At 48.6% G+C, this 14403-nt stretch overlaps 1 protein-coding gene across 3 annotated transcripts in view; it reads right to left on the bottom strand.

Annotated features, from left to right (window-relative positions):
- The window catches only part of FAT2 (FAT atypical cadherin 2), a 70962-nt gene that overhangs the window by 15474 nt on the left and 41085 nt on the right, over window positions 1–14403 (bottom strand). For all 3 annotated transcript variants that reach the window (XM_045820185.1, XM_045820168.1, XM_045820176.1), the window contains exons 11-18: window positions 12268–12464; window positions 11154–11307; window positions 8992–9225; window positions 7367–7750; window positions 5030–5244; window positions 3957–4094; window positions 3226–3369; window positions 2720–2917 (exon numbers count right to left, since the gene is read on the bottom strand). In XM_045820185.1, coding sequence (XP_045676141.1) covers window positions 2720–2917; window positions 3226–3369; window positions 3957–4094; window positions 5030–5244; window positions 7367–7750; window positions 8992–9225; window positions 11154–11307; window positions 12268–12464 — 1664 coding nt within the window. The remainder of the gene's footprint in view (window positions 1–2719; window positions 2918–3225; window positions 3370–3956; window positions 4095–5029; window positions 5245–7366; window positions 7751–8991; window positions 9226–11153; window positions 11308–12267; window positions 12465–14403) is intronic.

Raw genomic sequence — 14403 nt, 5'->3', positions numbered from 1 at the left:
AAGCCAGGCAGTGACATGATCTCGTTTAAACGCAAGGAAGATAATGTAAGTAAAAATCCCATTTTCTGCCCTGGGCGGTGTGCTCAGCTGGTTAGAGCATTATCCTGTAACCCAAAGGGTTGCGGGTTCAGTCCCTTGTCGGGGCACGTACAAGAAGGCAACCAATCAATGTTTTTCTCTCGTGTCAATGTTTCTCTCCCTGTTTCTCTCCCTCCCTTCCCTCTCTAAAATCAATAAGCATGTCCTCAGGTGAGGATTTAAAACAATTAATTTTTCTTTCACATTTTACCGAACTGTCCCTGCAACTTTCCGCCCAGATAGCAAGGATGGAGTTTTTCTTCCTCTCCTCAGTGACATTATCACTTTATCGATTGTGAACAAGGGTCTCCGATTTTCCCTGTAGGAATGCCTTGTTCATGTGCATTCCATGGCTTTGAGTGAGCGAGCAGGCTGTAAAATTACACCTACTGCTGGGAACGGTGGATAATGACACTGGTGAATATCAATAGCAACAATAACAATTACTATTACTACTAAGTATAATATAGAACTAACATTAACATAGTACAAACTGTGTATTTTAAATGCATGATCACAGTTTGTCTTTCTTATGAGACAAGAGCTGTGACGTCTCTCATTGTACAAAAAATATAACTGAGGCTCAAAGGGGCGAAATAACTTGCCCAAAGTCACACAGCTGGTAAGGCCAGAGCAGCAAATGAATGCCTACCCGTGTCCATAGCCTGTTTCTTTGCTGGCTTACAGTGCCTCCCAGTGAACAGGAGTGGAATTGCAGGACAAATCAAAGAAATGGTGATGCTGCCCATAGTTTCTCAGAGATTGTCTGGGCCAGGATACAGAGGTCAGGAAACTGTTCTCTCTAGTCTCTCGCTAGGCAATCACACCCGTGCCTTTGACTTTGTGCATCCTTTACACATTAGCCCACACCTGTCCTCTGATCTACAGATTCCCAGTTCCAACTACCTATTGCACACCTCCACTTGGGTGTCTCATGGACACCTGAAAAGTAACATGTGCAAAACAGAGCCCTCATTGTACCCCACAGATGCGTACTTCTCCCTGCAACCCCATCTCTCCAGTCTCATAAATGGCCCAGCCACCCAGTCTTCACTGGAGCCAGGAACGTGGGACTCATCCCTGATTCTTTTCTCCCTTTCCTCATATCCAGCCCATCACCACTCATGTTTATTTCCATGCAAAACTTGCCCCCAATCTATCCACTTCCTGCATCTTCACCATCACGTCCAGGTCTCAGCACGACTGTCTCCAGTTTGGATGATTTCTCGTTGTTATTCCTCAACCGCTCTTGCCCTCTTCATTTGCTCTTTCTAGAGCTTCAAACAGGAACCTCTGAGACCCGAGAAGGGCCGTTTCCTTTTCTGAGACTGTTCACCACTTCTCCGTGCGCTTAGATTAGAATCCAAAAGCATGGCCACAGCTTATACTTAGGGTGACTGTACTTCCTTGTTCACCCAGGACAATCCCGATTTTCATCTGTTGTGGGCCGGTTATCACCACTTAACTCTTCTCAGTGCCTCTCTCATTCTCGAGAGCCTGACAGCTTGGACCTCAAATAATACAGTCCCTCGAGCTATGAGGCCGCCGTGGTCTGTCTGCCCCACTCACCTCTCAGGGGTTATCCCCCGCACTGCTCACTGTGCTCTGACCCTGTGGGCCACGTCTCAGCTCACCGCCAGCCCCTTTCCAGCTCAGGACTGTGGCTCCTCTTGTCCTGCCTGCCTGCGACGCTCTCCTGTCCATTTTTTACATGGCTGGCTCCTCCAGTCTCAGCTCAGAATACCCCTTTTCATGAGGGCAGCCATCCTTTGACTATGTCTCTCCCCTGTGCCTTAAGAGCCTCTCGTCACTTTTTTTCCCCATCTATTTATTGAGTTATCTCCGTAATTAGAATCAAAAGCCCGTGAAGGCAGGAACCATTCCCTTCTTTCCCCTGCTTCATTACGAGAGGCTAGCATAGGGGCTGGTGTAGGTATGCAGTAAATATCTGTTGAAAGACTGACTGAACGAACGACTAGTTGGCTGGCTGAGCAGATGAACACATCATCCCGAGCCCAGAGAAGTTCACAGACTAGCAGGGGCCACTAGACTTGAGATCTAGGAAAGGGATTTGTCAGGAAGTGAAATGAGAGAGAAACGTTTGACCACCATCTTGGCCACTGTCACTGGGCAATTTTCATGCAACCTGTAGCAACACCACCACAATCTGCTACACGGGCATATAGGTTCTTTCACCTGACCCCACACCAGTTCTCGGGGGTAGGTCTCTAACAAGACCTGAAGTTCAGGGAGCTGTCCTGACCAGCATCAAGGAGACGGAGGCAGGTGGAGGGTATCCTGCCTGGGAACAGGGCAGAAAGTAGGAGCTCCATTTCTGGGATCAGAGAGTTTGTGCTTGAAGTAACCCACCTCTGCTGCTGACTAGCAGAGTAGTCTTACTCTGAGTCAGCCCCTTAACCGCTGAGCGCCCCAGGTATCACATCCACAGAGTAGGGGTGATAACTGTCCCTGCCCTAAAGCGTGTTGTGAGGATTTAATGCGATGATACAAGTTCAGCCAGTGCCTGGCTCATAGTGAGAGCTTTGTACATTGTTTTTCTCATCATTGAAGCACTGATAGTGCTCTTGCCAGCACATTACTGTCCCCATGGCCACCACCGCTGGTCCAACGGAGTTCTTACCTCGATCTGAAGCTGATACCATTCCTGGACTCTCCTGCTCAGGTACGTGGTGGTCACCAGCCAGCCATCTGGGGTCACTCGGAAGGCAGAACCGTTGTTCCCCTTGGTGATTCGAAAGGAGTAGGGGGGGCCATTCTCTGGTGAGTCCGGGTCACTCAGGATCAGCTGCAGGACTTTTCTGCCGATGGGGCAATTCTCCTGAGACCGAAAGTGACAGAAAATCAAATTGCAAGATGAATCCTGGTTCTTCGTCTCACACCTTCCTTGATCCCCTTCACTCGGACGAGTCCTCGGCACTCTGGCTGCTCCCGGGCCATGCCTGCCCCCTGCCCTGAGCTGTCATTCATTCATTCATTCTGCCTGCCTGTGCGTTAGTTGCTGACTTTGTCAATCTAGACTAGTCACAGCCACTGTTGGGGTAGACTGGTGCCAACTGTGAGCGCCCTCCTCTAGAAGGGAAGTGCGGGGACGATGGGTTCAGGATGCCTTTGGAAGGTCAGACGTACCTGAACAGAGATGCTGTAGTTGAGCTGGAAGAATCTTGGTGGGTTGTCATTGACATCGACAACTTGGATGGCGACGTCTATGTCCTCATGCAGCGGGGGCCGCCCACTGTCGGTGGCTCGGAGCCTCAGGGAATAGCTAGAAGTCTGTATAGCAAGATACCCAGTGCAGAGTTAGCAGTTCTCCTTAATTCTGCCCACTAATATTTCCGGAAAAATAAGAGACACTCTCCTCTGCTTACTCCCGTTGCCCAACCATGGCGTTTTAGAGCCCCGGTTTGGGAGTCAGGCAGAAATAGGTTTGATTTCCAGTTCAGCCATTTACTAGCTGTGAGAGCTTGGGAAAGTGACCAAACTTCTGTGAGAATGAGATCACGGCCATGTACTGGGATCCTTTTAAGGACCAAATGGCCTAATGAATGTAAAGTACTTAGCAAAGGCCCCGGCACAGAGCGGGTGCTCAGTGGATGATAACGTGTTATAATGATCTCACTAATGGCTCCTGGTCAATGGTGAGAAGCGGGCCTGGGCTCCTCCAGGGAAAGTTAAGGATCACTCAGCCCCTCTCCTGCCTGTGGCCTCACAAGCCATAGAGACGCCACAGAGAAAACAAGTGGGGGTGGGGCTGGAGAAATGTCAGCAAGGGACCTTAACTACCACTCATACTCCTGACCTGTAGCAGAGCTATATTCTGCTTTGATGAGCTCGCATTGGGCCCCTTCCCCATGGCTCACCTGTTCCCAGTCCAAGGCCTTGGCCACCTGTAGCTCCCCCTTCTTGGGGTGGATGGTAAAGTGCCTGAGCTCGTTCCCTCCTACCAGGCTGTAGGTGATGGCACTATTTAGGGGTCCATCCTCATCAGTAGCTGACACCTGCAGCAGAGGGGGTGATGGTTGTGAATTGATGGCATCTTGGCCCCTGGGAGTATAGGGAGCACAGATATGTCCCCTCCCCAATGAATGGATCACAGTCGTCTCTCCAAAGAAATCATCTCATTACTTATATCCTAGTGTGGACTTCAGCATGCCATGGTTCATTCATTTATCCATTCATTAATTCATTTACTCATTGACCTGTACTGATAGGGTGCTAGGTTCTGTGCTAGGAGGTAAGGAATGTGGCAAAATGGATATGCCCACAAAAAGCTTAACATATAATATTATAGATAATTCTAACTGGGGGGCAAAGTAAGATCAGCTTTAGAAAGCTGGCCAGCATAGAAAACACAGAGGTAGATAGATTCCAGCTAGGGGGATTAGAAGAGGGTTCACGAAGGCCTGAAGGACAAGGATGGCGTGGGGGAGAGGAGCCTGCACCCCAAGCAGAGGAAACCGTACGAGCCCAGAGGTGTGGAAGGGCGGAGGATGTTTGGGGAAAGGCATGTCTTCCTGTGTGGCCGGAGCGTAGGGCACATGTTGGGGAGTGGAAGGAGATGAGACTGGAAGGCAGGATGAAGGAGGGTTGTGGAGAACCTTGAATATGGTACAGAATTTCATTCCCTGCAGCTGGGGACAGCTGCATGTTTAAATGCCAAGAGGTGTTATTTGCTGTCCCCTCGTCTCCTCCACTCCCACGATGACACTCCCTGTCCTGCAGTCCCTTTCCCATGCTCCACTCTATCAGTACGTGATCTGGATCTCATCAGACATGTCTCTGAGACATTTTGTCACGAGAGACAGTTTGGCCAAATGGTTACAAGTCAGAGCCAATCAAGTCTGTAGCGTATTAATTGACGGACTCATCCATAGCTGACTGGGGGAGAGACAGGTAAGAATCCAACGCGAACAGGAAAACTGCAGATCCTTACCGTGAGCACCGTGTCACCCACGATGGCGTTCTCAAAGACCCTCGTGCTGTACAGATCCTGGGGGAATCTGGGTCGGTGTTCGTTGGTGTCAGTGACATTGACCACGATTGTGGTCATGTCACTGAGGGAGGAAGAACCTTTCCGGCTGCACTCGATGGACAGGAAGTATTTGGGGTTTGTTTCAAAGTCCAGGCTCCTGTTGACGTACAGGATCCCTGAAGCAAAGAGAGGAGCACTGAGACCACTGGGGCCACAGTGGCAGGGGGCTGAGAAGCCTTGAGCCAGACCCCAGGAGAGGCAGCTCAGTGGGGTTAGGAGACATGGATCTCCCCCATCACCTCCTCCATCACCTCCTTCGCCTCCTTCCTCATCTCCTCTGTCGTCTCCTCCACCACTCCCTCCTTCCTCCCCCTCTTTATTCACCCTCCCTCACTCATTGCCTTCCTCTCTCCCTCCACGTCCTCTCGCTTTCCTTATTGTTGTTCTCCACAGCAGAGTTTTCCTCGTTTACTTCTTTAATACTTCATGGAGACCTCACTGATATCTCATTAACTATGTAAGGTTAAATCTACCCGTATTAGATCTATAATAACCCTGTGGAGCGGAACAGAGGGACTCTCGTTCTGTAGGGGAGTCAGCCGATGCTCCCAGCATCGAAGCGACCTGCCCAAGCTCATTCAGCTAGTGAATGACAGGCGTTCAATTACAAAGAGTTCTGTAATACCCAAAGTTGTTCAACAGATTACTAGGGCATAGGTTTATTATTCTGAAAACTGGAAAAGAATAAGGGTTTTTCCTGCCATTCCTGAGTAGCCAAGTAGTTAATGATGGAAAACCCTTCTTTATAAGAGCATTCCAGTTAGTAAATAAATGAGGAATGATAGGATTAGAAAATCACCATTTTGCAGCTCCAAATGAAATGATATATCTAGGAAATAATCATCAAAGGCTGCCAAAACCATTAGGAGAAGAGCTGATGAAGAACTCTGTGTTGGATGAATCAGGCTGACAACTCTAAGCTCACTGTCAATCAAAAAGAACCAATTAGCCCCCCGACACAGTGCAAAGGAAAGCCTAACCTTGTCTGCAAAGGGTTGTCGCTAAAAAAAACTGAGCTTGAACCTCAGGTCTTTGACCTTGACCAAGGTCTTTGATTCAAATGTCATTTATAAGACATTATAGAGCGATATGTTATATGATACATCATAAAGATACAGCCAGCCAATCCAAAATATAGAAAGTTCTGACTAACACATGACCCAAGTTTTTCATTACGTAAATGGCAAGAGGAAGAGGAAAACAGTAGAGATTAAAAGAATCTGAAGATGTTGCGTATAAACCAAATGCAATACGTGGGCATTTGGGGGATGCTGACAGACAAACCAGCCTCAAGAAGACATTTGCAAGATAATTTGAAAAATTATCTGGCTCAGCATTAGATGATATTAAGGAGTTATCTCTAGGTGTGGTAATGGCATTGTGGCTGTGGCTGTTAGAGGAGGCCTTGCCATTCAGAGGCACCCGCCGAAGTGCTCACGAACAGAACGACACGCTGTCTGGGGTCCGCTTTGCGGTAACTCGGCGGTGGGACGACGTGGGAGGGCGGCCGGGGAAGACCGACCCAGCCTGGTCTGTGTGCACAACTCCTGGAGCCAGGTGATGGGAACAGGTAGTTTATCCTGTTTTCTATTTGTTGCTTGTCTCAAGTCTTCATAGTACAAACTCCGAGAAAATATTGCTCAACAGTAAGGTGGCTGCTCTAGGAGGCAGACGGCGTTGTTGCTGGGGTTGGTGTGGGGAGGCCTCCACCAGGGCTTGGTCTGGCCTGGGGAGCCTCCCGGGCCCTTCCAGGAGGTTCTGTGAATCTGACTCAGACTCTTCTGTGGCTAGGAGCAAGGAGGAGGGATGGTCTCCTCGTTCTCTCTCTTCATTAGAATAAGGGGAAACTCAGGGCTGCCAGGCTATTTGGGGAGGGCTCCAGGAGGGAAGCAGGCAGCCTGGCCCTGGGCTGCTTAAGCCCCACATTCCAGTAAGTGCTTCTACCTCTGCAGCCCAGAACGGAGAGTGGCCTCAGCCTCCTGGGGCTGGGTCTGAGCTGAAACTCTGAAGCTACAAACTGTAGGAGGAGAGTGGGTTGTCTAGGGTCCTGGGTGGGGAGTGGGGGATATAAGGGGTTCCTACATAAGGTGGCTCCAGGGTGCAGAAGGGACCAGGTACCTGGAGAGATGCAGAGTGAAGAAAAGGCCAGAGGAGGTTGGCCCAGGAGGGGCCTAAATGTGAGGAATCCAAGTTCCCCAAGACCAGGGGCAGCAGGGGCTGCCACAGGCGCTCCCTCACCTGTGCGGACATCCAGGCGGAACCTCCCCTGCTCATTCCCGCTGACCATGCGGTAGCCCGTCTTCTCAGAGCCCGGGCGGGTGAGGGTGGCCAGCTGCAGCACCTCTGTGCCGAGCGGGGCGTCCTCAGGCACCTGCACGCTGTGCTCTGTGTTCAGGAACAGGGGCAGGTAGTCTTCGAGGCCCACCACGGACACTGTGACGGTGCCCAGCGTGGACAGTGGGACCGGGGCGCCCAGGTCCGAGGCACGGACGGTTAGCTGCAGCGCAGCCTGCGGCCTGACCTGCAGGGGCTTCTCCAGCCGGATCACGCCCGTGGTGGCTTCGATGGAGAAGTGGCCTTCGGCAGAGTCCGCCAGGGAGTAAACCACCTGGGCGTTGGCGCCTGCGGGGGAGACCGAGGGTGTTTGAAGGGTTAATGGTAAACTGGTGCCAGGTCAGAGGATGGGTCCTACAGGGGTGGTGGGATTGGCACACGTGACGGGAGACACTAGAGCTCCTCCACCCCGAAAGGGGAGGCTGGGGCTGAAGCAGATAGTCACCACCTCCTAGTCTTGGAGGGGCTGTCGTGGGCGAGGGTCTGGGAGATGGCTGTGGCTGCAGAAGGCAGGACCAAACAGGTAGCACTTGCTGATTATCTGAGGTACCATGGAAGGAAGCAGCTGCCTAGGAAGTAGGGAGCTTCCTGTCTCTGGAGGTGAGCAAGCACTGGCTAATTGAGCATGTACAGGGCCTTGTAAGCCATTAGCTGCGTTTGCACTATGTGCCCTCCCTAGAACCCCTGGATCCTGCCAAAATCTCTTACCTCTGTCATTGCTAAGCTAAAACTCACTTCCTCTAGGAAGTCTTAAATTTACTTTGCTGGGGTAGAACAAAGGAGCGAGTTTTGATCCTGTTTTTATCTTCATTATTATCATATCCAATGCTGATCTGGCTGCTTTGACCCAAGGGCACTTTTTACCCTATCTCAGTGATACAATTTGACTCAAGAAAATTGGACACACATCCATACAGGCAACATCATGTACATGTGTGTGTTTGTATGTAACCACAATAAAATACAGGATGGCAGAAGTTGTCAATATGGAACAAATACTCCCAGATGAATCCGACTTGCCTTGTAAATTTTAAAAGGAAAAGAATGAACCCTAATGAAAAGGATGTCATTAAAATGTAAAATGTTGAAAAGGATTCCACTTTATTGTATAGAAAATTGATCAAGGAATTTAGTAGGCTTAATGAAGTTTGTGCCCCAAATTCCTTTCTTATGGTGAATTAATCAGAGCTGAGCAATTCTGATTGGTGTATTTCAGATTAAATATTTGCATTAAAATGACCTTGAGGTTAAATGGCAGGACTGAAGGGGCTCCAGGTCTCAGTGGCAGTGAGAAACAATGAGGCTGAAATGCCCTGTACTGGCCTCAAAACATTGCCCGGATCTTTTGTCATACAGCACTGAGGTATGCAGTGTGTGGGCCAACATTTCCCACTTGTGAGTGTCTGGAAGGACTGTGCCTTCCACTCAGTGAGGAGGCACAGTCCTTACCAGCCCCAGAGCAACACACAGAGTCAAACCCTGGACCAAGACGACCCCATGAGTGGATGGCTTCCAAGCCTTCTTCTCACCTTGGTCCGGATCCCGAGCCAGCACCACTGCCACGGGGGTCTTAATTGTGGTGTTGTCAAAGACAGCCACAGCACAGTGGCTGGGGAAGAAGCGTGGGGCATTGTCATTCACGTCCTCCACGTGGAGCATCACATCTGCCTGGCAGGATTGGCCGCCTCCGTCAGTCGCCTTGGCAACAAGGCTGTACACATCCTTCCTCTCTCGGTCCAGAGCTGTGAGAGTGGTCAGTACCCCTGGCCACAGAAATGACAGCAAGTGAGCTTTCTCTGGGGGAACATAACCCCGACATGTGTCTTCTAGGCATCTATGCAGACCGAGTTGTGTCCCAGAGAAATCAGCTCTGCTGTCTACGTTTAGGAGAGAGGCTCAGCCTGTATCCACTCCCCACGTACCCGCTCACGTCACTGATTCTCCCAGACACACTCCACCACCACATCTCGAATTTGACATCCACACCAACAAGCCGTAAAGAGGCACAACATTTTCAAAGGACAATTAGACAATTTCTAACAACACATAACATGTATTTATCCTTTGGCCCACAATTTCTCTTCCAGGAATATCTCCTGCAGAATGATCAACCCAATAAAGACATTGTTTATAATAGCAACATACTGAAACCATCCTGAATGTTTTTCAAAAAATGACTGGTTAAATACACAATGATTTAGCCATACAGTAAAATGCCATGCAACCAAAAAGGAATGATGACAGAGCTGTACATACTGTCTTGCTAATTTTTCCAAGATACTGTGATGTGAAAAAAAGCAAGTGACAGTATAGTATTCTGTATAGAGATTGTGGAGATGCATGGGAAACCAGTATGATAAAATATACACCAAGAGTGCTTATTGGAGGGGGATGCTGGTTATTATGTAGACTTTCCAGTTTCTGCCTAATATATACCTACATCGTTTGAATTTTTGCACAGTAAACATGTATTATTCCCCTATTCAGAAAAACCACCCATTTTTGACTCCATTGATCATCCTGCAGCTGAACAAACAGCAGCAGAAGGAGATCAGGTAACCCACCTGCGGTGACTCAGCACCCCCAGTGCCAGTCAGGAAGGACAATGTCGGCTCCTGTCTATTCAGACAGCTTCCTGGGACATGACTCTCACCTGCCACCACCCTGCTCAGGAATCTCAAGGGCTGCTGATTCCAAGCCAAGTGTTGGCAGCTGGCCCTCTGTGACCAGGTCCTTCTGTGCTGCCCACCCCCACACCCTCCCCTGCAGGAACAGGACAGGGACCCCACCTCTGTAGCCTGCTCTTCCAAGGGAAGCAGGCTGGACCCCACCCTGTCTTCTCCACCAGACTCTCACAGCCCAGCCTCTCCCAGGTATTCACAGTCTATCCCGCGGGACTTTCTGCCTCCCTCTCTCTGCTTTGTCCCCCAACCAATGATACTGACAATGGCAACCACATCTGTTGAACTCTTATTATGTGCCAGACCTGGGCTGGGTTTCCGTATACTTTATCTCTGATCCTCACAACAATATAGGTTTTATCCCCCGTCTGCAGCATACACATCTTGACATCATGTCTTGGACCTTGGTGCTCACCTGCCTAAATCTTTCAATGGCTCTAAGGGTGGGATTTGGCCCCCCTGTCCTGAAGGTCTCATCTTTCGCCCTCTCTCCTCCCCTTCTGTGCATCAGTTTCTGGCCTCCTATCGGGTCCTGATGTGCATGCTCTTTAAAAAAACTAGGTCCTTGTATAAATTCTTCTGCCTGGAATGTTTGTCCCTACTACTTACTACTCCTTTACCCCCTGGCTAACTCCTACATGTCCTCTCGTCTCACATAATATGGCCTTTCTTCAGGAGCTTTTAGTTCATCACATTCCCAAGCCTAAGTCAAGTTCTCCTACCAAAACTCCCCTTAAAAAGCTGCATTTTTTCTTAACTCAGCACATTTTAAGCCACTGATTCAATGATTGCTTTTCCTATTAGATTATAAAGACCAAATTTTGTCTTATTAGTCTATTGGCTATGTCCCCAACATCTAGTGCAGTGCTTGGCACATTGTATATGCTGAGTAGATGGATGGATGGATGGATACGTTAATTCCTGTTTCTCTCCCCAAGGAGCCTAGCATAGTGCTAGGCACTTGGTGTTGGGTAAATAAATAACTCAGTCTTATAGCTTAGAAAACCCACCTGTATGAGGATCTAGTTTAAATTCATCTGCTCCAGGACCATGCAGAGTGTACGTGATCTGAGCATTGGTATCCGAGTCCAGGTCTGTTGCAGAAACTTGCAGAATGAAGTGTCCTGGAGATATATCTTCACTGACTTTGCCGGTGTAGAGAAGCTGGAGGTGGAAGACAAAGAAGAGGGAAGTTGGGGGATACATACTCTTAGATTGAGAGAGAGAGGCAGAGCAACACAGAGAGAGGCAGAAGCAGAGAGATTGGAGGGGACAGTTGGATGCACACACACGCGTACACACACCATAGGAAATTTAGAGTTGAGTTAACTGAGGGCCTTAGGGAAGTATCCCTCATCAAAAATGTAACTGCCTTGTCTGCATGTTTGTGGATATGCACAAGCTGGAGGAGGCTATCTGTGCTGGTTTGTGTTGCCCACATGGGGACATGCGTACATGAGCGTGGGCAACAGTGCAGTGTGTCTCTGGGGGCAGGTCTCTGTGGATGTATTTGGTAATAATGGCCCATGCTAACAAGCTGATCTGTGGAGGGGGCTTCCCATTCTGCATGACAGATTGTGTTTGGAGAATGAAGAAGTCAATTTATTTCAGGATATGTTTTGCATAAAAATGACCCTTTCTAGGGACTCTAGGGAGAGAGGTATGGGCCATGGGTTCTAAATTGCTTGATGACATTCTGCTCCAGCTGGTGTAGCTCAGTGGATTGAGTGTGGGCCTGCAGACTAAAGGGTTGCCAGTTCGATTCCCAGTCTAGGGCACATGCCTGGGTTGAGGGCCAAGTCCCTGGTAGAGGGCACTCAAGAGGCAACGACACATTGATGTTTCTGTTCCCCTATTTCTCCTTCCCTTCCCCTCTCTCTAACAATAAATAAATAAAATATTTTTTAAAAAGAGCTTGATGACATCCCTATGGGGAAGCCAAGGAATTATCTAGAATACTCCCTGACCAAGGTACTAGTTTGAGGCTAGCTGGGGAGAAGCAAGGGCAGGTGTGGTTGGTGAAGGCCAGCATCAGAGATGGTCCTCTGAGTCCTTCTCCTTCCTCTTGCCTTCACTCCAGCTTCCTTGCCTCCACTCCCACCCAACCCCTCGCCAAGCTCTCACCTGTGAGCACTCAGGGCTGTTATCATTGATGTCCAGGACAAAGACTTCCACAATGACCGAAGCCTGGAACTTGCCATCAGAAGCTGTGATTTGGAGCAAGTACTTGGCCATGTGCTCACGGTCCAGGGTCTTCCTCGAGAAAATCTTCCATTCATCTCCAACTTGGCTGATACCAAACTGGCCCAAGGGGTCTCCCTCTAAAAACATGAGAGATATTCTAGAAGCTGAGCAACGGGAATGAACCATGTCTTGTGCTACAGGTAGCTGCCCACCTGACACTTTTAGAATTGCTGGGAAAGACTAAAATTTCCTCTCTTAACTAGGGACCCACAGTTCCACATTAAGTCAATTATTTGCTGTTGTGAAACATAACCATGTTTTCTGATGTCAAGGGCTACCTCTGGAATGGAATTACTAGTGCCACTCCAAAATATTGACTCCAAAGAGTGGCTGAGGACAGGTTGCTTTTGTGGGTGTATGTGTGTGCATACATGCTTTGGAAGGACTTGGAGGAAGTTAAAGGGAGCCAAATTTTAATGCTATACAAGAACCTTCTAGTATATGTTCAGCAGTGAAGGAGGGGAAAGTGATCCACAGTACTCAACTCTCTGAGGTTTCAGTTTACAGATGAGGGCACAGACTGAGTGGAGCATCAGGTGATTATGGGGTGTGCTTCTTTTGTCATCTTTCCTTGGCAGTAGTCACTGGGAGGGGAGGTGGAATTCTAAGGTTCTAAGATTCCAGAGTTCTAAGATTGAACTGTTCTGAGTTGATGATATGTTAACATTATTGTATGATTCAAAGATTTTAAGTCTTTTGTGTTTTTAAGAGTCTGATATAAGATGGTAACATTCTATTTCCCTAAGACTCCATATTTCAAACAGCTCTGATCCAGGGTCTGTCTCCAGGAGTCTGTGATTCTTGGTTGAAACTTCAGACTCGTTAACTCTCCCCCAGACAGCTGTGATAGCCAAAGGAGCCATGTCCACGGGAATGAGATGACATGGCGCCTGGAGGAGGGGGCCAGGGGCATTGAGAAGTAAAGAAACTCTTTTGGCCTCTGCTTGGCTGGTTCAGCCATTGGACAGGAATTGGGGTAATTTAGGTTTGCAATAGGCATCCACTGAGGAAAGCAGTTTGTAGAGTGTGGTTTTAATCTCAGCCCTGGCAGAAGCTTGGAGTGTGACCTTGGTTGAGTTTCTCCCTCTGTCTGGGCTCTGGTTCTCCCATATGTGAAATGAAGGGATTGGGCTGGTATCTGAACTAAGGAAGTGTTTTTATTGCAATACTTAGGTCCCGTGATTGACTAAGAAGTGTTTTCTACTACCCACAACTTGCTCTAGGCAAAATACTACTCTACAAGGACAGCCACCTGGCAGAACTGTCATGGATCACATAACTGGTGATACCTCCTCCATCTCCCAGAAGCTGAGAACAGTAATAACTGTTCTCACTTTTATTCTATCTACTCCACCTAAAGTCATAAAAGATTCCTTTTGCAAAGCACTTTCTAATGTATAGGGGGCTCTCAGAACTTTCCCAAGTTAGATTTTACCAGTACCCTGTCAAATGAATGAAGACAGGCACGCCAAGTCTATAGATGGAGCAACTGAAGTTCTCGAAGGTTAAGTGATTTACCCAGGGTCACACTGTTAATAAGTATAGGAGACAGTTCTGTGTGGCGTGGACCCAAACAGAACCAATACCCACAGATAGGTTCTTCCACGGGAAATCAGGCCTGCAATGTACCTAGGCTGCTTTGAGACTTGCTTTTGTTAAAACTCCCTCACTCTGAATTGAGGCAGCAAATGCCTACTGTAACTTCCTAAAGCCTGTGCTAAACCTCCCCAGTATGGAGTGTAACTGGTTCAACCCCTTTTCTCTTTGCATTTGAAATATCCATATTCTATGATGTGATTAGCGGCATCATCTCCTTTGTTTTCTGTAAAAGGTAACCACCTAAACTGAATCTGTGCATCGTAAATGAGGACCATCTTGTAATGTGCCCAGAAAAGCAATAAAGGCCTGTCAAGGCAAGGGCTGAGGTTTTTTCTCTCCTTGAGAGAGAAGGCCTGTCACCCCTTTTCCTCCACAGGACTCGGTAGTCCATGTGAATTTCCTGTGCCTCATCCACAA

Source organism: Phyllostomus hastatus, unplaced genomic scaffold (genome assembly GCF_019186645.2).
Source record: "Phyllostomus hastatus isolate PE091 unplaced genomic scaffold, TTU_PhHast_1.1 phas_contig_150, whole genome shotgun sequence".
Taxonomy (NCBI): domain Eukaryota; kingdom Metazoa; phylum Chordata; class Mammalia; order Chiroptera; family Phyllostomidae; genus Phyllostomus; species Phyllostomus hastatus.
The sequence above is the reverse complement of the archived record's forward strand: the minus strand, read 5'-3'. Positions and strand labels throughout refer to the sequence as shown.